Raw genomic sequence first — 23918 nt, 5'->3', positions numbered from 1 at the left:
AAGAGCGGGGTGCTGTCACTGGGGCGGGTCCCTGGCTGACTTCCTGCATGTCCGTGAAAGCGTGGCACTGCTCGCGGCTGCCCCATGGCACCTGCCTATGGCGATGCCGTCTCCCCGCCATCACTCTTGGGAAATGAGACCCTTGCCACCCGGTGGGAGTGTGACTCCTTCCGATGAGGTGAAGCAGAGCTTGAATCGCCACCACAGCCTCCAGCAGAGTTTCAACAGCCAAGAGGGAGGACTCCAGGCTGCAGAGTAAGACTGAAGAAGAATACGGACTAAAACGCCTCCTGGAAAAAGGATCCACTTTGGCTCTGTCGGGACCAACTCATGCTAAGTGCACAAGTTTGGGGGGATTCGTTTGTCTTCTAAGTGTTTTGCAGAACATTTTGCAATCTTCGTTTTAAATCAGGAACAGATTTGCATTACCTTTCTAGAGTTGGTTCTAAAAATTACATTTATTGTCACGAATTTAGGAAGTACAAAGAAGAGCAGCCAGCACATGCAAACCTAGCCCCCATCTGTGTCTCTCCTTCGGCACTGTCCGCTCAGCACCTGCTGGGGGCCCGGCAGACCCTCCCTGACAAGCGGCCTGTCTTGTCTTTTTAGAGCTTACCACGGAGTGGCTAAATTTTGATGTGTTTCCTTCCAGTATTTTTTCCTTTGCTATTAAGGGCTATGTAATAGCAAACAATAAGAAGCGAGTATTCACTGTGTTCTTACTGTGTGTTCGACCCTGTTTCATTTAGTTTCTAGGATATGTCTTAACTCAATCCCTGTAACGCTTCTTTAAAAAAGAAAAAAGATTTTATTTATTTTAGAGAGAGAGGGAGACAGCATGCAAGCAAGGGGCCAGAGAGAGACAGGCAAACTGTACACAGAGCACAGATTTCTTGACCCCAAGATCATGACCTGAGCTGAAATTAAGAGTCAACACTTAACCTCCTGAGCCACCCAGGTGCCCCAATCCCTGTAACACTTCTGTGATGGAGGTGCTGTTATTCCTGCTTGGCAGATTGGGAAACTGAGGCATAAAGGGGTTAAGCAACTTGCTGAAGGTCACAAAGTCAAAAAATGCAGAGTCTTGGGGCACCTGGGTGGCTCAGTGGGTTAAAGCCTCTGCCTTCAGCTCAGGTCATGATTCCAGGGTCCTGGGATCAAGCCCCGCATCAGGCTCTCTGCTCGGCAGGGAGCCTGCTTCCTCCTCTCTCTCTGCCTGCCTGTCTGCCTACTTGTGATCTCTCTCTGTCATATAAATAAATAAAATCTTTAAAAAAAAATTGCAGAGTCTTAATTAAAACCTAGACAGCCTGGCTCCAGAGCCTGACCTTTTGGTCACTGAATGGTCCTGCTTCTTATAATAATTTTAAGATTGAGATCATCCAATGCAGACAATTGGGATTCCTGCTTGTATACTGACCATTACATATGAGTGTTCTCCTATAACATGCATAAACTACCTCCAAAAGAAGAATTTTTATTTGTTCATTCGTTTAAAGGATCATAATGAAATAGATGTAGGTAGAAACATGATGTTAAGCATTTAAATTGTTACAGAGATGACAAAGCATTCTTAATACTTATCGTAAGTTTTTTTCACCCAGTAATTTTAATAGAGTTAAGATGGACAAGTCACTTTAGGAAATGAAACATTTTGTGGCTTGTGTTGGTTTCATAAATTCATAACAGGAAATCAAACCCACCTTTAGATAATGAGCAGTCAATGCTGAAACTCTTTTGGATATTAATTGTAGTGTGGGATTTTGTTGGAACTGTACACTGGAAGAGAGTGTATGTTGTGATCTGGGTGGTTGTGAGATCCGGGTTGTCTGTGAAGGGCTTTCCACAGAATGTTCAGTACCGTGATTTTGTATAGGTTCAGTTTAGAGGGAAGTTCCCAAGAATACATTGCCTTACATGGGGCCCACTCATATAGAACCTTTTTTTATTATGTTCAATTAGCCAACATATAGCTGTGTATAACACCCAGCGGTCATCACCACACATGCTCTCCTTAATGCCCATCACCCCGTTACCCCATCCCTTCACCCTCTTCCTCTCTGTAACTCTCAGTTTGTTTCCTGAAGTCCAGAGTCTCTCGGGGTTTGTCTCTCTCTCTGATTTCTTCCCATTCAGTTTTCCCTCCCTTCCTCTGTGGTCCTCTGCGCCATTCCTTATGTTCCACACATGAGTGAAACCATGTGATAATTGTCTTTCTCTTCTTATTTCACTCTGCATAGTCTCCTCCAGTTCCATCCATGTCAGTGCAAATGGTGGGCATTCATCCTTCCTGATGGCTGAGTCATGTTCCACATAAAAACTTCTGCCGTTTGTAGCTAGTCTCAGAGTAAGCAGGTGGGATGTTCTTTCTGCTTGTCTGTAAGGTCTTTGTGAGTTGGAACAGCACGGTGTCCCAGCCGCATGGGGTCTGCACTTGAGAAAGTTACAAATTCATGAAATGTAAAGAGGTTTCAGCCAATAAATAGAAATTTGAAACTTGATGACATAGGAAACATTTGAATTATAGGGATATCGAGCTGAAAGCATGAACTTCCAGGTCAGGCAGATATATTTTGGGATCCGAGAACACATGCTTATTCACTCTCTGCCCCTGGGCAGCTTCCTTTGCTTCTCTGAGCCTCAGTTTTCTCTTCAGGCGAATCCCTGCCTTCTGGAGTTGTCATCAGGATTAAATGAGTCTGTCTATATAAAACACCTGGCATGGTGCCCAGCACTTGGTACAGGACCCATTAATGGTCACTGTTATTATTGGCTATTATTGGCTATTAAATACGTGTTAATCTTCTTCCAGAATACCTAATCTTAGAACATGGTGCTTAAGAATGCACATGGAAGCCAGCCAGCTTGGATGCCTGATCCTGGTTCTGCACTTTGAGCTGTGTGACATTTGGCAGGTGTCAAATGTGCTTTGGTTTGCTTTTTTAAAAACTGAATAGTAATGGTAGCTACATCTTAGGGCAGTTGAGTGTTAAATAAAGTAGTATCCATAAAGCCTTCAGAACAATCTGGTACAGAGTGAACACTCTCTAAATGTTTGCTATCGCCAATAATACATTAACTCAGAAGAAAATAGGAATATTACACCTTTAAAAGTAGGCATCTTTGAACATTATCTCAGGTCCTCCAACTTTCGCTTGCTACTTGCTGTCTAATTTGATGGTTGTGGCTCAGACCTAACTTATTTCAGTGCATATTAAAACCTGAATTTTAAGTCTGGTGATATCATTTCATAATAACAGAAATTTTCTGACTTGATGTTCTGTTTAAATTTATATTGGGAAAAAAAATGACCGTTCTGAAATGTCCCTTTCCATCCCCAGATTATTCCGAACTGGGAGAGCTTCCACCACGATCTCCTTTAGAACCAGTTTGCGAAGATGGACCCTTCTGCCCCGTCCCAGAGGAAAAGAAAAGGACCTCTCGAGAGCTTCGGGAGTTATGGCAAAAGGCTATTTTACAGCAGATACTGCTTCTCAGAATGGAGAAGGAAAATCAGAAGCTGCAAGGTTGGTTTGCCATTTTTTGGAATGATCAGGCCTGATCGTTTATCTTGGCTCTGAGGTGAATCACATATGACACAGTATGCTGTCTTTAAAAAGAAAAGCAGAATATTCTAGCATGCATACATCCATATGTATATATATGAAATACACTTTTTCAAAGTTGAGTTAATGCCCTTTACTTTCTGGAGAGTTCATGATAGTCTCACCAACTCTATTAAATTATTCCTATATGGTCATTTTTAGCATAACATCTAGAACTTCAGGATATAAGCTTCAACCCTCTAAAGAGTGTTTTTTGTTTTGTTTTCTCTCTCTCTCTCTCTCTCTCTCTCTCTCTCTCTCTCTCTCTCTACTTTGCCCTCAGCCATGGTCTGTGCTTGGCTGGTAGGTATGAACTAATCCCATACAAGTCATTTAAGTACCTAACCTTGCTCTATGTGCACTTTTAGTGGGTTGCAGGGGATCTGAAGAGGACTAAACTTTAGCATTAGCTGAGTTCTACCCAAGTTGATACCAAGGTTTTATACAGACAGACACGTTTAATGCTACTGACAGCTCCAGAAGGCAGGTATTAGCCTGAAGAGGAAACTGAGACTCAGACCAGCCAAGTTCTTGCCAGGGGTTATATCAGTATCAAAATAAGACATGAACTTTGCAAGTTTAGATTTTGTTCACTTCCTGTTTCTTTACTGTTGCTCGGACCAAAAAACATTATTTTCATAGCAGCTTAGAAGCCAAATGGGCAGTCTAATGGAAAGAACATGGGTCTTGGAGTATAGAGCGCTGGCTGCATAGGAAATAATGTGCATTTGATCAGGAAGTCAGGTGTCCTCGTTCAGAGGGAGGCCGTGCAGGCAATCGAGTCATGCTGCCCTGGCCCAGGGCAGTTGTGCAAACAGAGTACATGTCCTTGAACTTACTTCTTGACTGCAGATCGTCATCTTTTGTCTTGAGATCGCTACAGAGGAAGGTTATTAAGACACCAAATCTGACGAATGAAGTTCATAGTCCAAAAAATGTGTCATCTTTGACCAAAAACAAGAAGTCACATACAAAGTAATAAGACCTTTTTGGTTTCTTCTGTTTATTTTTTAAAGAGTTTATTTATTTGATAGCAGGAGAGCACAAGCCAGGGGAGTGGCAGAGGGAGAGAGAGAAGCAGACTCCTGGTGGGTAGGGAGCCTGATGTGGGACTTGATCCCAAGACCCTGGGATCATGACCTGAGCCAAAGGCAGACATTTAACCAACTGAGCCACCTGGGTGCCCATAATAAGAAAGTAGCTTGGTGGCTAGAATGGGCTTCTGATGGACACGGATAGTGTGGACTCCCCCCGCCCAGGGTTCGGGGCAGACAGGTCGTCCCCGGACCATGCCGTGGAAGGGGTGCCGCAGCGAGGGGATTTTACGCACTGAGTGTGGTTTTCTTCCAGCTCTGTTTTCCTGCCATTTTCTGGTGTGTTCTTGAAGCCCATTCTAAAAGCGGATGTCTAAATCAATCTTTAAAAAATACATAAAAGCCGATGTCAAGAAGAGATTTGACTGTGATGACGTCATAGAGTGTGCCATGAGCTAAGTGACCTCTCTGGAGCACGGCCCTCATATTCGTGTGTCTATTGGTTGGGATTTTTGCTGAAAAGCGGAGAGGCAGTTATGTTCATCACGTAGGTCATAAATCCTAATACTTACCCTGATAATACTTTCAAGTCTTCTTGAAAATGACAGCTGTGGAAAATCAGGCCATAGCTGTAAGATGGGAATGGTGCTGGCTGGCTTCCTGGGATGTCGGGAGACGTCGTGACTGCCACTGACGTGACAAGATCAGTGTGCCACGGAAGCAGAGCTTTTGTAAAGCTGTGTGTAGGAAGGCTAGACAAGAAGGAACGGCGAAGTTTCGTCAGGTTACCTGGACCACCTTTCCCAGGTGTGACATGGCGTGCACGAGCCCGTGCCAGCACCGTCCCACGGCATCCTCATTTCATCTGGCAGTGGCCAGTCCTGGCTGGTCTTTCGTTCTTGCTGTTTGAATTAATTTCCCTTCCCAGCTCTGTAAAGTTCAACATATGTTTACCTTTGTGGTGAAAGCATAATAAGCTTCTTTAATGTAATTTAGAAAGCCTGGTTTCAGGGCGGTACCATACCTGTATTGCCGAGAGCTTAGTCATCAGTAAAAGCCTGACCACGACTTGCCTAAAAAATATTTGGTAAGCTTTGTTGGGGTGGAATGGGGGCAGAACTTTTGCATTAAATACAGAAACAAGAGGCACCTGGGTGGCTCAGTCAGTTGAGCATCTGACTTGGTTTTGGCTCAGATGATTGATCTTGGGGTTGTGGGATCGAGCCTGAGTCTGTCTCCACACGTGGCGTGGAGTTGGCTTGGAACTATCTCTCTCTCCGCCCCCCTTCCCTATGCTCACCCACGTGTGTGCAGTCTCCCTCTCTCTCTCTCACACATAGATAAATTCTTTTTGTTTTTGTTTTTCTTTAAGATTTTTTTTATTTGAGAGAGAGGCAGTTAGAGCATGAGCAAGGAGAAGGTCAGAGGGAGAAGCAGACTCCCCGTGGAGCTGGGAGCCCGATGCGGGACTCGATCCTGAAACTCCGGGATCATGACCTGAGCCGAAGGCAGACGCTTAACTGACTGAGCCACCCAGACACCCGATTTATTTATTTCTTTTAGAGAGAGGGCACGCATGCACAAGTAGGAGGGGCAGGAAGAGGGAGAATCTCAAGGAAGCTCTGTACTGAGCACAGAGGGGCTCAGTCTCACTGCCCTGAGATCTCAAACTGTGCAGAAGCCGGGAGTCACCCTTTTAACCGGCTGCACCATCCAGGTGCCACTCCTAGTTGCTTTTTTTTTTTTTTCCTAGTTTAATTTATTTATTTTTTCAGCATAACAGTATTCATTGTTTTTGCACAACACCCAGTGCTATATGCAAAACGTGCCCTCCCTATTACCCACCACCTGTTCCCCCAACCTCCCACCCCTGACCCTTCAAAACCCTCAGGTTGTTTTTCAGAGTCCATAGTCTCTTATGGTTCGCCTCCCCCTCCAATTTTTTTTTTTATATAAACATATAATGTATTTTTATCCCCAGGGGTACAGGTCTGTGAATCGCCAGGTTTACACACTTCACAGCACTCACGATAGCACATACCCTCCCCAATGTCCATAGCCCCCTCCCCCTCTCCCAATCCCCCCTCCCCCCAGCAACCCCTTAAAGGAAAGTTAAATGGTAGCTGAGAGTGGTTGAAATTGATCAGATGTTAAAGCTGAATTGCTTGCTGTTTGGGAAAGAAAGAAGAAGAACAGGTATGCTGGGGTTCGTCTATGGCTAAGCCTATTTCCTGGCTTTTGAATATGTGGATTAAGTATTTGTTACTATTCCAGAACCACTGCATCTGAGAAAGAACCAAATCAAATGATCTAAAGCCACTTCACTCCATTGTAGGCAGTTGGAAGCTGAATTCTGATTTCCCCTGAGTTAAACGGCTAACTTTTCGTGGTGCTGGGACTAAAAGGCATCGCCTGCCTCACAGGCCAGCAGTCTCAGCCGTACTCTTCTGCAACCCCATTCTCCCCGTTATACGTGAAGACACGGGCAGCCTCATGCAGGACAGAGTGTGGTTCCATACAGCCGTGGTCTGGGGACAGCACACGATTGCTCGTGGAACTGACTTCATGAATTCAGAATTTCATGCTTCATATTAAAGTTCGTATTAAAGACACTGTATCTGCATAATGGTATGAGAACACATTGAATTTTGAATTTAAATGAATTATAACTGAAGGTATTTTTTAAAGGTTTTTTTTTCCCCCCTGGTTGAGCAAGTGCAATATGTTGGCTATAAAAAAAAAAAAAAAAAAAAAATAGGGGCGCCTGGGTGGCTCAGTGGATTGGGCCGCTGCCTTCGGCTCGGGTCATGATCTCAGGGTCCTGGGATCGAGCCCCGCATGCGGCTCTCTGCTCCGCAGGGAGCCTGCTTCCTCCTCTCTCTCTGCCTGCCTCTCTGCCTACTTGTGATCTCTCTCTGTCAAATAAATAAATAAAATCTTAAAAAAAAAAAAAAAAAGAATATTTAAAAAAAAAAAATAAAGATTGAATCTGATTTTTCCAAAATCTCTACAGGTTTGGAGGTCATTTAATCACTGATGCTTCCAGCCTCTTAGCCTTTCCTGACTAAGTTTTTAAGAGATGGTGGCAGTTGGAACAACATTTTATCTGTGAAGGCAGTGTTAATGGTGCAGGATTGGGGGTGGGCAGCTACAGTCCACCCTGTGTAATGGGCGTAAATCAGTCCAAAGTCCACGTTCACTCCTACGTCCATGGCAAATGGTGATATATGTTTCAAGGACTCTCTTTTGCAAAGTTCCGTTTGATCTCATGTCGTCCTGGTTGCTCTAGCCCCAGAAATGCAAAATCATGGGTTTGTAGACCCTTACTTAATATTTTGAACAGCTTGGTCTTGTATTTAAAGGCCTTGGCTGGGAGCCTTGACGTTTGTCACAAGCATGCACCAACTGGCTTGCTTGATAAGGCATTTTGGGGGCTGCGGATCTTCAGCAGCAGCGTTGGGATACTCAAACAGCAGGACAGTGCCCGGGCCAACAGTGAAATATGTGGATTAAGCCTTTTCAACCGAATCTTCCAGCTGGATAGTATGGCTCTGTTGACCTCAGAGTGGGTTCCGCACATTGCTTGCTGGGCTCTTCCATGCACCCCGACAGGCTCACAGCTGGAGAAATGTCCGTTGGCACTGAGAGCCCAGTGCTACCTGCAGTCACTGTCCCCGGCAAAGCTGGTCCTGAACCCGATTTGTCCCAGGGGTTGTTTAGTGGGACCTTAAAAAAAAAGTATTATTCGAAGTAAGGAAAAGATTAAAGTAGTAGATGGAAACTCGCAGGTGAGGCAGCCCCGGGCCCAGAAGCACTTGACGACCCACCAGCTGGTGAATAACTTTGGTCAAGCCCTGTGCTCGCTTCGAGCTTCAGTGTCCGTGTCCATGAAATGAGAGGCTGGACCAGGGAGCTCTGCAGCCCTTTTCAGCACATCTTTTGATGCATTTATACTTGAAGGCGGTAATTGGGTCCGTTAGGTACATAATCTGCGCATCCGAGGAATAAGGTCTTACCGTTAGGGGAGTATTAACCAGATTAATGGAACCAACCTTTGCTCAATTTCTAATGTGGAAAAGGAAAATATGTTATTTCGTGTTATAGCACTAAATTTGCAAAGCAGTGTTTTATGCTTTTCCTTATTTGCCTTTATATTTTTGATAATTCGTGAGCACTTCTTGATTGGTAGACATTTTGTGGGTGTTTAGTCTTTCTCATCTCCTTTAATCCTCATCAGAGCAACTCAGTACGGTAGCATAATTCCCATCTTAAAAATAATAGGCACTGGGGTTCAGAAGTCTAGTGGGTAAGCCAGGGGTCTTCGGGTAGGTCCTGCCTCCAGAACCTGCTATTTCTGTGGCCCTGGGCAGACTCGGAGTCTGCTCAGTCTCCTCTCCTGAATGACGTGGGGCTGGGGTGGGGAGCATACACGTACTTTCAGGGGGGTAGGGAGGGCAGATGCATGAGATGTTAGCATTGACTTGTCAGCATCTCTAGGACTAAGAATGACTTTATGACAGGAAACTGAACAGCTTAGACGGAATGCACAAACTTCGTGAAAGGTGTAATTTGCCAAAACTGGAATGAGAAGAGAAAGATCTGAGTGGCCCTGTATCTGTTAAAGAGATCACATTCGTGTTGACAGTCTTTCACTTGGAAAACTCTAGGCCCAGAAACCTCCACTGGATTCTGTCAAACATTTAAGGCCTCTGATAGATACATGCCTCGTCCCAGAAAAACTGTATAATAACAGCAAGCTCTGCGGGGCAGTGGAGAAGGGCAAGGGCAGGGCGGTAGGCCCCTCCCCATCCTGCTGAGGACCGTGGAGGCGCTACTCAGCCTCCTGCCTCGGTTTCCTCACCCAGAACCCTGCCTCAGAGTCATTAGGATAAAATGTTGCTAAATATAGAGTAGGAGGACTTAGTCTTTGCTTATTATATTTTAAAAGGCAGTAGTTGATCAGTTCTGCAGAGGCCTAGGTATTGGCTTATACTTAGCTATGCCTCCTATCTGTTGTCCTAAGGAAGTCGTAGTCGGGATCCGAGACATGAGGCGGAGTGGATTTGGGGGCTGACGTTACCCCTGTGTTGAAATAGGATAGAGTGGATTTGGATGGCAGTGAAGTTGTCCGATCTAATCCTGAGAATTGTCAAGTTAAACTTTTCCTCTATTGATTCCCCTCCCCTCCCTGCTCCCCATTTTGGTAATTCAGGTACAACACTTAATGCAGTTTAGGCTGAATAAGTTTGGTCGGAAAGAATAACTACCCTCGTGTATTTGGGGTGATGTCCTATGAAAAGGGCAGATTTCTTCTGTTGAGCTGCAGGAAGCAGAAACATGACTAAGTAGAAGCTACCTAAGAAGGTTTGGCTCTAAACAAGGAGGAACTTTCCTTGGGGTGGGGGGTGTCTCTCCTGGCTCAGATGAATAAATTTTGTTGGTCTCTAACCATGCCAGACACAAGGGATTTTCACACACAGCTCCTGTCCTTGAGGTATTTGTGGTTTAATAGGGCAGCTGTGGAGATTGCTAGAACTGGTCAGGTAGGGGGCATATTTCGGGAGTAGAGCCAATGAAAAGGCAAGAGAGGTCAAGGATACCTCCTACGTGCATTTAGTGTTTTCCAAGGTAAGGAAAATGGGAAGTAAGCTAGCTCACTGTAACCACTCAGCATCTCAGCGGGGACATGTGAGTAGGCAGCCATGGCGTTCTCTCTAACATGTGTTCCTAAATGATTTCTTCTAGCCTCGGAAAATGACCTGCTGAACAAGCGCCTAAAGCTCGATTATGAAGAAATCACTCCTTGTCTTAAAGAAGTAACCACAGTGTGGGAAAAGATGCTTAGCACTCCAGGAAGATCAAAAATTAAGTTCGACATGGAGAAAATGCATTCGGCTGTTGGGCAAGGTAAGCTTCGTGGGCAATCTGTCCAGCCGTCCTCACCTCGCACTGATGACTGGGGAGAAGTATGGAATTTAAAAAAAAAAAATGTTCAAGTCCAATTTTGGTGGCCGTTTCTCTCCTAGTTACCATATCTTTCCCTAATCTGTTTCCAGATATCTTAACTGATGTAAGTTGTATCACCTTTAGGATTCCTCTTAATGAATTAAAATGCCCAGAAGCCCAGATAACAGGAAGAAAATAGGAAAACAGGGCTTGGTTGCCTACAACCTGGGTAATGATGACATACTCTGAGTTAAATGGTAAAGTGAAAACCCATTGCACGGGCTTCTCTCTGAACACTCTCAGGAGAGAGAACACAGCGTTTTGTGCAGACTTCAGACAGGTAGTCCCAGGTTTAGATCCCAGCCCTACTGATCTGCCGTGTGATCTTAGGCAAATGGTTTGACTTCCCTGAGCCCCACTTTCCCCATGTGTGAATGTGGGTGTTGACAGTGATTGCTTTGAGCAGTAGATAAGCTGATCCCGGGAAGCCCACTGCACATGACTGCTGTCCTGGGAGGCCTGGTTGGGTGGGCAGTATTTGCTGTTATTCAGTGCGGTCTGCTGACTGTGGGCCAGTCCACACACGATGCCTAAGTGTAGAACTTGAGACGAAGCATTTAGAAAATTTTCCAGCAATTTGATAAGGGTAATCCTTAAAAGAAAAAAAAAAAAAGTGGACTTCTGTTGTATCAGTCTTTTTTTTCTTGTTTCATTTTTCTATAAATTCACTTTTAGTGTATTTTATAAAAGTATCAGCGGTGGATTGGAACACTTCAAAAGAAAACAAAAACTAGTCCTTCATCACAGCGAGTTTGAGTAGCTCGGTTTTACACCTTAACCTTGAAGATTAGTGTTCAACTGTTTCTTTTAAGTAAATGTATATTAGCATCTGCTGGCAAGATCAGAGACTTTTGGAGTCTGATCTATTGATCACTGAGTTCTGGTCAATGCAGCCTTGAATAATCAAGAATTCAGACCAAGCTTTACAAATATGTATGAAGCTTACAGTTTTCTTCTGACTTTATTAGCAGCTCAGTGGAAGAAGTTACACAAACGTATTTCATCTCTAAGACAGTGGGGCAAAGCAGTTTTCTGTAGCCTCCTACAGGCATTATTTGACCTTTATCTGAATTTCACAGCACCCGTTTTAGTAATAAGAGGTTATTGCTGGTTATGACTTTCCGCTTCCTCTGGATAAGGAAGCATTGCTCAGTTGTAATGGGCTTAGGGCCACAGAGTTGCACACACAACCGTCTGCTGTACTCACCGCCACACGGTACTACCTGTGGTTGAACTTGCCTCGACAGTGCTGTTCTCAGAGATCAGAAATGTGGCGGGTGGTAATAGTCAGGCTCCAAGCTGGCCCGTGGCTCCCAGTGTGACCTTCAGCAGGTGTCCTCGCCTTTTTGGGCACAGGCCTCCTGACTGCTAAAATGAGAGGCATAGACCATACTGAGGGTCTCACAACTTGGCACCAAATGGCCCCAGATTGCTGTCTGGAAAAAGGAGAAAGCAGAAAAGGGAATGAGTCTATTCTTTCCCTTTCCACTGTTGACGGCATGATGGTCTCTAGGTGGCTTTGCTTCCACTAAAAGTAATTCTCATGGGTCTGTAACAGCTATTCCAAATGTTGGAGCTTCTCAGAAGCCCGGCACCTGGATATGGTGGTTTCCATTATGCGTTTTACAAGGGGGACCTGACAGAAGCACTCAGGCTTCTGGAGCCTGTGTAGTGAGGTTTGGGATAGGTGATCGTGTAGTTTGTACGTGGAGGTGAGCCAAACCTGGCATTCCCTCTGGATCCGCGGACATGGCCATATCGCCTTCTGCGGCAGAAACTCTGTATTTCTAAGTGCACGAAGGGCTCTGTCAGTTTTTCAGCTGGTTTCAATACGTAAGACGTAATGACTCCGAACAAATGCCCATGGTCCATCTTGTAGCTCAGACTAAAAAAGGAGATTAAATCAGAACCACCCCTTTGGCCTTTTAGGTAGAGGCCAGGTTATGGTGGAGCCTTTAGAAGATAGTCCTGTGTGGGTGAAGAGGCCCTTCCTTCTAATGACCTAAGGATCCCGAAGACACAGAGAAAGGGAGTTCTGAGCTTTCCCAGTTAGAACTGGATCAACGCAGCAGGATTAAGGTGTCACCTTGGGAGAAGGAAGAATAATTCTGTGGAGTTTTAAATAACTCAAAGCTTAGTTTGGATTTAAATGATTTCATTAAAGACAGCAAAGTAGAACTTTACGAACCAGAACGTACTTTTTAGGAAGGAGATTGCGGAAAAGGCCACCTGAGCAATTGGCAATAAGGGCCAGAGGCAAACACTCCTTACCTTTGATCCAGCAACACCACGTCTAGAAACCTAGTCTAGAAATTAATTAGTCAGAACCGCACTGCAGTAGGAAGAATGCTTATCGTGGCATTGGAGAGTCGGAAACCAAAACAGAACCCCAAAACCCCAACCATGTGCCCATCTTATGCCATAGTCCTTGAAAATGATGCAGTCAGTTTCTAATTACTGATGCGAAAGGTGTCTGAGATAAGCAGTGCATGGTCTCACATACAGCCGTATATTTCTGTGTCCACGTACGTATGTAGGAAGCCACGCATGACACACTTGCAGGTATCCAAGTAATAGGCGGGATGACCATAAAATTAATGCCTTCCTCCCTTTGCTTTCAAGAGCTTCCTGCTTTGGGTGGTGAGTTACATGTTCACTCTAGTTCTGAGTGGTTTTTCACTTTATCTTTTGCATTTTTAGAAGGGCTTTAAAAAAAAAAGTGAACACAAATTACTTTTAAAGTCAGTAAAAATAAAAAGGTATTCGCATGTGGGGGAGAGCGGTGTCCTGTCCACGCAGAACCCTGCCTGCAGCCCCGGGGTAGGACTGGGTTACGACTGGAGGTAAACTGAGCCTGGGGAAGGAGGTGCCAGGTCTTTCTCAGCAAAGGCCCTGGCTCCAATTCGCATGACTCTTCGTTTTTAAATCACAAAACCTAAGCTCTCTTCAGTACCAGAATGTGTGGTATTGTCCGATGACACAAGCAGTATCTTTTCCTCCAAAAAATAAATGTCTGATAAGATAATGGAAATGATTTAGTAATTAGAGGAAATTGGTCATCTCATACCTTGGGAAAATTTCCCAGTCTGAAAAAAGTACTTTGTGAAAAACCCCACTATAAATCACTTAACACATTCACTGTTTTTCAAGCCACATTTACTTCTAATAAGTTTGAAATGTTGACGGCTTGCACATGCGTGTGTGTGTGTACTCGCACCCTAAGGTACTCCTCGGAGCAGAGACAGCAGGGAGAGAAGGAATGGAATACCTAAAAAGGCAGACGTCAGGGTGTATTAGTTTCCTGTTGCTGCTGTAACAAATGATTACAGAATGGGTGGCTAAAACAACAGAAGTGTTTCCTCTCCTACTCCTGGAGGATGGAGGTCTAGAGGGGAGGTGTCTGCAGGGTTGCCCTTGGCCGCTCGCGGAGGCTGTCAGTGACCTGGGGCTGCATCACTGCAGTCTCTGCCTCCTGGACACACTGCCTTTTCCTCTTGGCTGCTCCAGAATCAGGATGATGATCTCAGTTCAAGGCCTTCATTATAATCTCTAAAAACTCTTTTTCCAGATCACATTCCCTGGTTCCAGGAGTTAGGATGTGGACATATGTTTTGGGGGGCTGCCGTTCAACCCACTGCACGGGGAGTGTGGCCCTGGGTTTCTCCCACAGGCTCACCTTTTTTATTCTTTTACATCTGGTGTGTGTAAGGGAAAAATCAAATTACTTACTATACCTCAAGTATTCATTTGTTCAAGTAATTGAACAAATTTATTTGTTCAAGTAATTTATTTGTTCAAGTCCATGCCCAGTGTGGAGCCCAGTGCAGGGCTTGAACTCACAACCCCAAGATCAAGACCTGAGCTGAGATCAAGATTCAGATGCCTCACCGACTGAACCACCCAGGCGCCCCACCTACAGAATTTCTAAGAGATAGCTGAGTATTCTAAGTAGTTCCTTATGGATTTGGTAATAATAAATGACCTTGGCTGTTCTCTGGTTCAGAGCCACACACGATCATTTTATTACTAACTGCCAGGCAGGAACACAACATACATTTTTCCGGTAGCAGCTTGTCTGACTGTTGTGACAGGGAAGACATGAAGAGAGAAACAGCAGTCCCTTTCTCGGCTCTGCTCCCAACCAGCGGCTGGCTGATCTCCGGTGAGGGATCTGTGCTTGTCGGCCTCAGTTTCCTTGTCTTTACCATGAGGAGCATCACACTGTTTTCCTCAGCAGATCGTGGGGGTGACAGAGTGCTTAGAATGCTGGCAGCGCCTGGTGACCTCACGGTGAATGTCACCTGCTGCTGAGACTTCCCTCAGGCGTGGCCAGCGGAAAGCCTGGGAAGTGGTCTTCCTGGGCAGGCACCCTGAGTAGCAGGAAGTGTACAAACCAGTCACAGTTTTTCCTGAATGGAAGGAAAGCTCAGTCCCAAAATCAGAGCTTCCTTTTCTCTCAAGAGAGCTCCTGTGGGAGATGAGAAAGATTTGGTGTCTTACTCTGCGGGCTCCCTTCTCTCCCCATGTCTGCGTTTGGGCCTCGTAACAGCAGCAGAATGGTGAACCAAAAAGTTTTGACTCAAAACTGTCACTTTTGCTACTGAAGTTTGTCTTAAATAACATCTTTGGCTTTAAGAGAACTTTTCATATGACATTTCAGATACCACTTTGAATCACTTGGAGTATTCAAATCAGTGTATTTAAAACACAGAGTAGCGGCTCTCGGAAAGCTTTTCTTGTTTTCAGGTCCCGGTTAAATGTTCCCCGAGGCACATTTATGTGGACGGTGTCCAGCCTCTCCTCCCTATCTCCATCCACCTGGCACATGGGGTCTAAGCAGTATTCCCCAATTAGGCTGCTCCCTCCCCAGCTCAGAAACATTCCATAGCTCCCCAGAGGCTGCCAAATAAGGTGCAGGTTGCTTACCCTTAATCTCGCCTCTTAATAAAACCCTTCGGCCGCCTGCTTCCTCCACACATGCGTCCCATGCCCGAGGCTCGGAAACATTTGTAGTTTCTTCCTGCGACTCATCTTCTCTCTTCCCTCCCACGCTCTGACATCTTGGCACAAGTAAAGGATTCCATGACCTCTTGCTCTCCTTCATCCGAATCCCCTCACTCAGCTCACGTCCCTTGTACGAGACGACATTGTGCACTGTAACTTCATGCGCCCGACATCTTTCCTTAGAATGTTGCTAACTGGCACCAGATAGGGGCTCCTGCCATTCACCAGTTCATGCCTTGCTGAGTCTAGCTCCGTCCGAATATAGTATGCATTTGAGAGCTGAAAGGAAAGTGAGAGGCCAGGGAAGCAGGGGAATGATGGGGAAGGGAGGGAGGGAAGACGGGGAGTAGTAGACAGGACAGACTTTTGGTTGTTTCCTTTCCATTTCAATGCTGTTATTCCATATGGAACAAGAGGCCAGGTCAATGGAATGAAATCTAACTCATTTTTATTATTAGCTTGTTCTCTATGCGTGACATATATTTTCTGCCACCCTCCCCCCCACGTAGGTGTGCCACGTCATCTCCGGGGGGAAATCTGGAAATTCCTAGCCGAGCAATACCGCCTTCAACACCAGTTTCCCAGTAAACAGCAGCCAAAGGACACGCCATACAAAGAACTCTTAAAACGGCTCACCTCCCAACAACATGCGATTCTTATCGACCTCGGTAAGTCTGCAGTCAGTGTGACATGGAAACCGAAGCTTCACTCACTTGGCAAACCGGAAGAGGCTGTCTGAGTTATTAGCGATCTGCCTTTCGGTTTAGCAATCAAAATCTACCACTGAGTCTTTGAATTGGAAAAGCCCTGGAGTAATCACAGATGCCTTCAAGTAGATAAAAATCCTTCTCTTGTCTGGGCAGCTTGTTCACTCCGCTCTGCTCGAAGGCTCTGGTCATGACCGTGGTTCAGCTCAGTGATTCCGATACTAATAGGAGGTTATATAGTCCACTGAAGGAACGTGCCAGAAGACAAGTGTCAGAACCGAAGCTTGGCCTAATTACAGGAGCCACTCCCTGGTCTTTACTAATCACAGATAGAACTTACTAGCACTTGCAGAAAGCAGTTGGTGAGTGGGTTTTGGGCCATTTTATTTTGGGAACAGGGTGGCAGCCTTGTCTCCTGAACAGTGGTAACAACCCTAAGGCAGAGCCCCTGTATTGGCTGGACCTGTAGGTGCCCCAGTGAAGGACTCACGGGGTCGCATATCGATCACTAGAGTGTATGGAGCAGCCCTGGACCTGTCTGTGGCCGTGAGCCACGGTGGAGACGTGGCTGCTCCCAGGAACCCTGCCGGCCCCATGTGGCAGGAGCTCGGGCCTGCGACTTTTAGAGCATGTGGTTCTGCTTCCGGAATGGCCATCCCGGCTCCTGCTGCCAAGGGCTCCCCGGAGTTACTGTCTGTGCTCGGGGACCTGCAGCCTCCTGGCTCTCCAAGCTCCCTGCAGCACGGCGGCCAGGAAGGAAGGAGGCTGTTGCCCGAGATCTGGAGGTGTGGGCTAGACAAGACTGCGTGGGGTCCTACCTGTCTAGCCACATAACAAATCAAAGGGAAAACTGCACACAAGGTCTTCAGGTCCAAACTCAGATGTCCTTTCCGAGAAACGGCCCCTGACCCTCTAGCCTCTTCTACATTCAGACTGGATTCAGTCTTTCTGCCGAGGCTTTCTGTCTCACCCCGTGCCGTCCCACCATGATACTGCCCACATTCCTTGTTGTTACCATGATCATTATTAGTTAAGGCGGATGCGTAACTTTACCTGGGGCCAAACGTTGTATAGTTACTTAAACTCCCTTCTTTAGTCTTACCACGATCTGGTAAGTACTGTCTGGTCCCTGTTGAGAGTTGAGAAAATGGAACAGCAGAGAGGTTGAGTAACGTACTGGGATCCCACAGCCTGTGTGCTGAGCATGGTGACTGCAGTCCCTCAGCCACTGTCCCCAGTGACCCGGCAGTGCCTTCTCGTTGCCCTTCCCTGCCGAGGGAAGCAGCCCCCTGTGGGCTGGACTGGGGCTGATCTCCCAGCCCTGAGGGCAGAGCCTGTCGCATTGTGGATGCTGGAGGGAGCGGAGCTGTTGACCGCAGGGACCCCTGCTAGCGCCCCCATCTCACACGACCCCCATAACAGCCTTGGGAGTTGGCCCTGAATCCTCTTAAGGAAGAGCACACCAGGGCACTGGGGGACTGCGGTTGGGCAGGGACACACGGTGAAAGGGCAGGACCTCGCCCCCCCCACCGAAGGCAGGCCTCTCGGAGCCTGGAGCCCCGTGGGTCCCCACGGAGACGGCTGGCTGGGTGAAGGGTGATGCTGACAGGCCGTGACTACCCCTTGGGGACAAAGTGTGAAGCATGGGGCTGGAGCCCATTTGCCCCACTGACCCCCAGAAAAGCAGTGTTGTGAACTGCTGTGTTTGCTAATGTGATGAGTAACAGAAGAATGACTATGTTCCTATCACGTGAAATAAAGTGAAAACTAAATTGAGAGTAAGCGGTGGAAGGGGGTGGGAGGTACAGCCAGTGTCTCTCCCTGCCCCCACTCCTTCCTGAGATGGCAGGGGGAGGAGGAGGAAGGGGGAGGGGGGCACGTTTTCCCCTCTTCAGTCCAGATGTTCTCTTCTCTGGAAGATGTTTTCCCTTAGTATTCTCCCCCTTCCCCGGGCAGCGTCTGGCCTCTGCCTCCTGGTGCTCGCATGTCCTCCCTTCTCTGCAGAGGGGGACAACAAAGTCAGGTCAGCGCCAGGGCCCCAGGTGGGGGTGCCTCCCCCGCCGTGAGCCCACTGCAGACCATCCCCTGGTTGCCACTGGGTCCATGTGAGCCGAGACTGCATTTTCTGGTTCATGGGCAGAGCCAGGTGGCCCTCCTGTCCCCTGGTCCCCACCTGTCTCCCACCCTCACTCCCTGCCCCTCCCTCCCTGCCCAGAGGCCAGCTGTAACTGCCCCTCCCCGACAGTACTGGCCACAGCTCCAGCTCACTTCCTCCCCCATCCTGGCCCAGCCCCCCCTTTGGATGCCCTCCGAATACCCACCCAAGGCCCAAAAGCTGTTTCCAACAACAGTTGGAGGTTTCTAGGTAACCTCCATGCATCTCTCCTAAGTTTTACCAGGGCCTCTACGGAGCCCAGCTTCTCTCCTGAGCTGAACTGGGGGAACCATCTGGCAGCGACGCCCAGGATGCGTGACCCACCAGCTCCGCTCCGTCGGGTGCAGGGAGGGTTCCCTTAGGAGTCCCCGCAGACTTCACCAGCACCCCCACTCTCCTCTCACAAGGGGTTGGCATTTGCCCAGGGAGTTGTTTGGTCTCCGCCGTGGCTAACTCGAGGCCCAATAAAGGTGTGTCACGCTGAGCGAAAAAAAGCCACATCAGTATTTCAGTTTTTCAAGGAGGTTGCATCTTCCCAGGCTGGAAGAACAGAATGCCCGTTAGTTGGTTATATTTTGGGTCTTCATGAGTTTCTGTTTTCCTGCCTCTTGTTTTACTTTCTGAAATTAGCTGTTAAAGTAATCAGTTTTCAATTAGATTTTTTTTCCTCCAAAGAGGAAGAATAGCAGACTTTGTAGTCAGGCATTGCTTTATAGTCTGTAAAACTTACTCTCTTTAGCCTTGTCTGATTTCAACTTTACACAACCCTCTGTGAAATTGGGCACATGTTATTTCCACTGTAGAGGTGATAAATGAAGCCCAGAGAGGTGTGTACTTTACCTAAGTGACAAGGTACTCAGGGGCAGAAAGTTCTGGAATCTGGGGCATCTTAGTTTCTGTATCCTGTCCCTTCCAGGACACATAGAGTTCTCTCTTTCTTGGATCGGCCTACTCTATACCCACATAGCTTTCCCTGCCTCTCGTTTCGTGGCAGTGCAATCTGAGAGCTGACCACACCCAGCCACGAGAAAACAGCTTCTCTCGGCTGCGCAGAGGAAACTTAGCAGGAACCTGCCCCACCCTTTAAGTCTGGTTCTACCTGCAATCATTTGGGCAGCCGGCAGGTGATTGCAAGCTTTCTCTGGTTCTGCATACTGAGTGGACAGCACGGACAGCCCAGCATCCTGCCCCCCACTCCCACACGAAAAGCTGCCAGGGATGAACGGCATCAGCCGGAGACCCCTTTCAGGCTCCCTTCCTCTATCCTCCACCACTGCAGGGGCTCCTCTGCCTGACATCCCAGCCAGGACCCCCTCTGGCAGTCAGAACTTCCACTCCCAAGGCTCTCCAGCCTCTCCCCTGATAGGACGGATTCAGCCGGGACAAAATGTAAACAGGTCCAGCAATCTGGGAACACCATGAAATCCAAGAGCGGAGCCGGGAACTGCCCGTAACGTTCCCCACGTCGATGGCTCGTGTTATTAATCTGTGCTCCATGGGTCAGTTCAATGGTAACAGAGCGTATGTACTCCGCAGAGGTCTGCTGAGTCTTTGGTTACCAGAGGTAGTATTTTCTGATGGCCTTCGAAGACCCTCCATCAGTGACCCTGAACGCAGCTAGCCATGCCCACGCTGCCCTGAGCGGCAAAGCACGTATCCAGAGACGTGGTTGTCTCCACAAGCCAGCATGGGGCTGTCGTATTGGTCTTTGCTTCCACTTAACGTATTTTACCCAAAGAGATAAAGCCTGCCTGGTATCGTAAAGGAAAGGGTATAATCCAAGTGTGAGTAAGAAGAATTCTCTCCTTGCTGTTTTAGAGTCCATAAAAGATGATGATGAGGAGGAGAGCCTCCAGAACGAAGGATGGGCTGAGGATGTTGAGGAAGATTGACCACAGCAAGGCACAGAGGGTTTTCCCTTATATTTTGGTAGTTTGCCTCACTTGGCCGCACCACAAAAGCTGAGTGCTGTGTGCTGGGGGAAGTAGATGGGCGGTCTTGAGCAACACGTGGGGGCTGAGGGCAGGCCCCACCTTGGGTGTCATCTTTGGGTTCAAGTCCTACACGAGAAACTAAGAAGCATTAATGGCAAAACCCAGAAAAGGCCCTCGAATTTGCCGTGTAGTGATCTTGTTCTAGAACACATGTCTGTCCATTCGGGGCCTTGGCCTTACGGAGGTGAGTTGAACAGTCACAACTCGAGTGTAATAACTTCCTGCACCACGAGCTACGTGCATAATTCCAGAGGGTCTGTCATTGCTGGTATTATCAAGACTACATCATGATTACGTATTTGTCATCTAAATGGCACAGTGATTGCTCTTTAATGTCAGAGTGACAGAACTGAGTGTGGGTATGTTGAAGCGGGGCGATCTCCTCTCCTCTCGTGGGGTCTGAGCTCTCCCTGGATGCTTCACGCCCGGCTGTGGCATGCTGGCCAACAGTCAGCTCCCCATACCCCTCAGAAGTTGTCCTCAAGTAGAATTTGCCAATTTCCACAGTGTAATTGCTCCCACCTTGGCTAACTGTGAGCTACCAACCTGGGGTCACTGATGCTGGGGTTTAGCAGAGATGTGTCTGGACACAGGAGGAGCCGGCTCCAGGGCTCGCCTAGCTCAGTCAAATGGTTCCTAAAAATAATCTTGTAGAGAAGAACTCTCTCTCGGCCCCACCATCGACTCTGCCGCCTCTCCCTCAGCGATCCCACAGATCCTTCCAGAGCACCTGTACGTTCCCTGCCCTCTCAGAAACACGTGTTCTGGTGGGGAAGACAGACACGAAACCACTGATAGCCAGGTTATTTCATAAAAATTGTGAGGAGGAATACAAAGCATATTTTTTTCTCCAGTCCTTCTCACATTCTGCTCAGAGCTAAGTGCAGCAATTTAAGAACAACTTCGGCTCACGGGTCTCATCAGGGAGGGAGACTTGGAGATGGTCGGGTTGTTAGGGTTCCTCTTCTGCCAATGGGGAAGCCGAGGGACAGGGAGGCCCAGGGTCCCAGCAGAGGGCTGCTTTTCCCCCGCCCTCTGGGATGCAGAAGTCTCCAGGCTCTTGGTGAAAGGGGCAAGAGAAAGGAACTTGTTTGTCAGCCATGGGGCTGCTGCACACTGACCAGCTGTGCGGGTGGCCCGTGTGGCCTCCTGGAACAGCTGCAGCCAAGTGAACAGAACTGTGGGGTCCGGGGTCTCTGCCGAGAGGAAGTCAGGTGGGCAGTGGAGACAGTAGGCTGGAATCATGTTTCTCCTGGGACCGGGCAGGGCTCACATGCAGGATCCCTTGAAGACCTGGTGAAAATCACATTCCTGGGGCCACCATCCCTGCGGTGCCACCGATAGGAGCACAGGTGGGGGCCGGGTTGTGTGCACCCCCAGGCACTCAGGTGGTCCTGGGTGTGGTTCGTGTTTGGAAACTGCTGGAAGGAAAGGTTCAACCCTGAGAAGCATCCCTGTGAAGGGTTAACACTGAGATTGTTGAACACTACGTGAAATTAAGTTGTGGGTTGTTTAGAAATACATCCGAATGTGGGTCTCCAGCACGTGGCTCCACACAGACACATGAGACACAGAATCATCACAGGTCTTTTTAATACAAATCAGGAGTTCCTTCATGCCCATGTGTGACTCTGGCCACTTGGCCGTCTCCTCCGTGTGTGAGGGAGCCTCCGCCCTGGAGAAAAGTCTGAGGGCCTCATTTCTCTCCTTGGCAGCGAACATCACATGGAGGCTGAAGAAGGCCCATCCCATTGCCTGCGGCGTCTGGTCTGGAGGAAGGGTTTCACGGTGCTTATCCCTTTTCCTGCGAGGCTGGCTGGAGCAAGGGGCTTTTCCTCGGCTGCAGGGTCTCAGTGCTGCTCCCAGGTGGGTGGGGAGGGGGCCGCCTTCCCCAGCCCATCTCATTGAGTCAGGCTGTCACTCCACAGACTTTGCGCAGGCTGCGAGCACGAATGGGAAACTGCATTTCCCTCGTCACTGATGTGCTTTGAGTGAGCAGTGATCGAGCAGGGAGGTACAAGGGGCTGAACATGTTCTCGCATAGTGCTCAAGGCTCCAGTCCCCTGCCAGGGACTCACGTGGGGAGATGCTGTCTTCATGAGAGGAGTTCTTCATTTTTTCTTCATGGTGCTAACTTAGTACCTTCTGCATGGGGCTGGAGGGTGGCAGTACCAGATCCTGAATTGTGTGAACGCAGAGGCAGGCTGCCCGGGAACACGGTTCATCTGCCTGGTCCTTTTTCAGCTTACGAGGCCCACCTCCTCCCTTTACTGAGTGTGTACTCAGGAGTGTGGGTGAGCCGTGGTGGTGTTTTAAACGAACTATCATAAACACATACATAGGAACATATCATTATGAACAACACATTTTCCAAAATAAAAGAAATTTAGTGAGAGGCATTGTTTTACATTTGTAACGTCTGGGGTAATAGAATTAACTGGCTTCTCATTTTTGTTTCTGCATTCAATCTGTTGCATTTATGTTGTTGGAACTATATGAGGGAAAAGCTAAACTTGCATAGATAGATAATAGAGAGCGGAGGGGACAGCTCACAGAGCCCGGAGAGACCAGCCGTACACTGAGAACCATGGGACTTGAAGAATGCAATGTAGGAGAAAAAGTGTCCTCCTCCCCCAAATAGAATCCAGTGTAATATTACGAAGTGTAATAATTGTAATAATTACGAAGGCAGACGGGCAGTCATTCTTCTCCTCCAGCCAGGACCTGGACACTGGAGACTGTGATTATTCCCAGCCTGGGAGTGGGAGTAGGGGCCTGTCTTGCTGTGCCGAGTTCCAGATGCTGGGGAACCAGAGTTGCACTGGGAATCTCCTGGAACACACGGGACCTTTATTTCAGCTCGGTCAGTTTGTGTGAACAGGGTGCTTGCACAAAGAAAATCAGTGACAGATTCTGACACCACATCATGAGGGAGTGAACTGGTTTGCGTAGTAACTAAAGATCTGGAAGTTTGCCCTTCACAGGTGTTTCGGTAGAATCTAGCTGGTGATGACGTTCAATAGTGTTACTATTTGGAATTCATATCCGCTTTCAGTTCCCCATGTGTATGAATTCCCAGTTTCACAGAAATCAGTTGCTGGGCTCAACCTTTCCTCTGCCTCTGGAAGTCTGATAGAACGTGAGATTCTCAGGCTTGGGAGGAATGTTGTGGTCAGTAGAGGGGTAGTGGCGCCTCGACCTTGAAGTGGAAACTCTTGAGCCTTTATGCTACAGAACTGTTGTACGTGTTCCTTTTGTTTTTTCCTTGTCTTGGTTGGAAGCTGGGATTTTGTGTGTTTTCTGGGGCATATCTGCCCACTGTTGCCCATGCTGGAACGCCATTAATTGCACCCACTTGTGCCGGCACCGCCACAAAGTATGTATTCTGCCCTCTGTTGAGAAGAGGAGACTGA

General features: G+C 47.7%; 1 protein-coding gene across 5 annotated transcripts in view; it reads left to right on the top strand.

The window, feature by feature from the left end:
* TBC1D1 (TBC1 domain family member 1) overlaps window positions 1–23918 on the top strand; it is a 231156-nt gene that overhangs the window by 179468 nt on the left and 27770 nt on the right. For all 5 annotated transcript variants that reach the window (XM_045993559.1, XM_045993568.1, XM_045993576.1 and 2 more), the window contains 3 exons: window positions 3342–3527; window positions 10385–10546; window positions 16159–16317. In XM_045993559.1, the coding sequence (XP_045849515.1) occupies window positions 3342–3527; window positions 10385–10546; window positions 16159–16317 (507 nt within the window). The remainder of the gene's footprint in view (window positions 1–3341; window positions 3528–10384; window positions 10547–16158; window positions 16318–23918) is intronic.

The sequence above is a fragment of the Meles meles genome, chromosome 2 (genome assembly GCF_922984935.1).
Source record: "Meles meles chromosome 2, mMelMel3.1 paternal haplotype, whole genome shotgun sequence".
Lineage (NCBI taxonomy): Eukaryota > Metazoa > Chordata > Mammalia > Carnivora > Mustelidae > Meles > Meles meles.
This window is presented reverse-complemented; position numbering and strand designations above follow the sequence as displayed.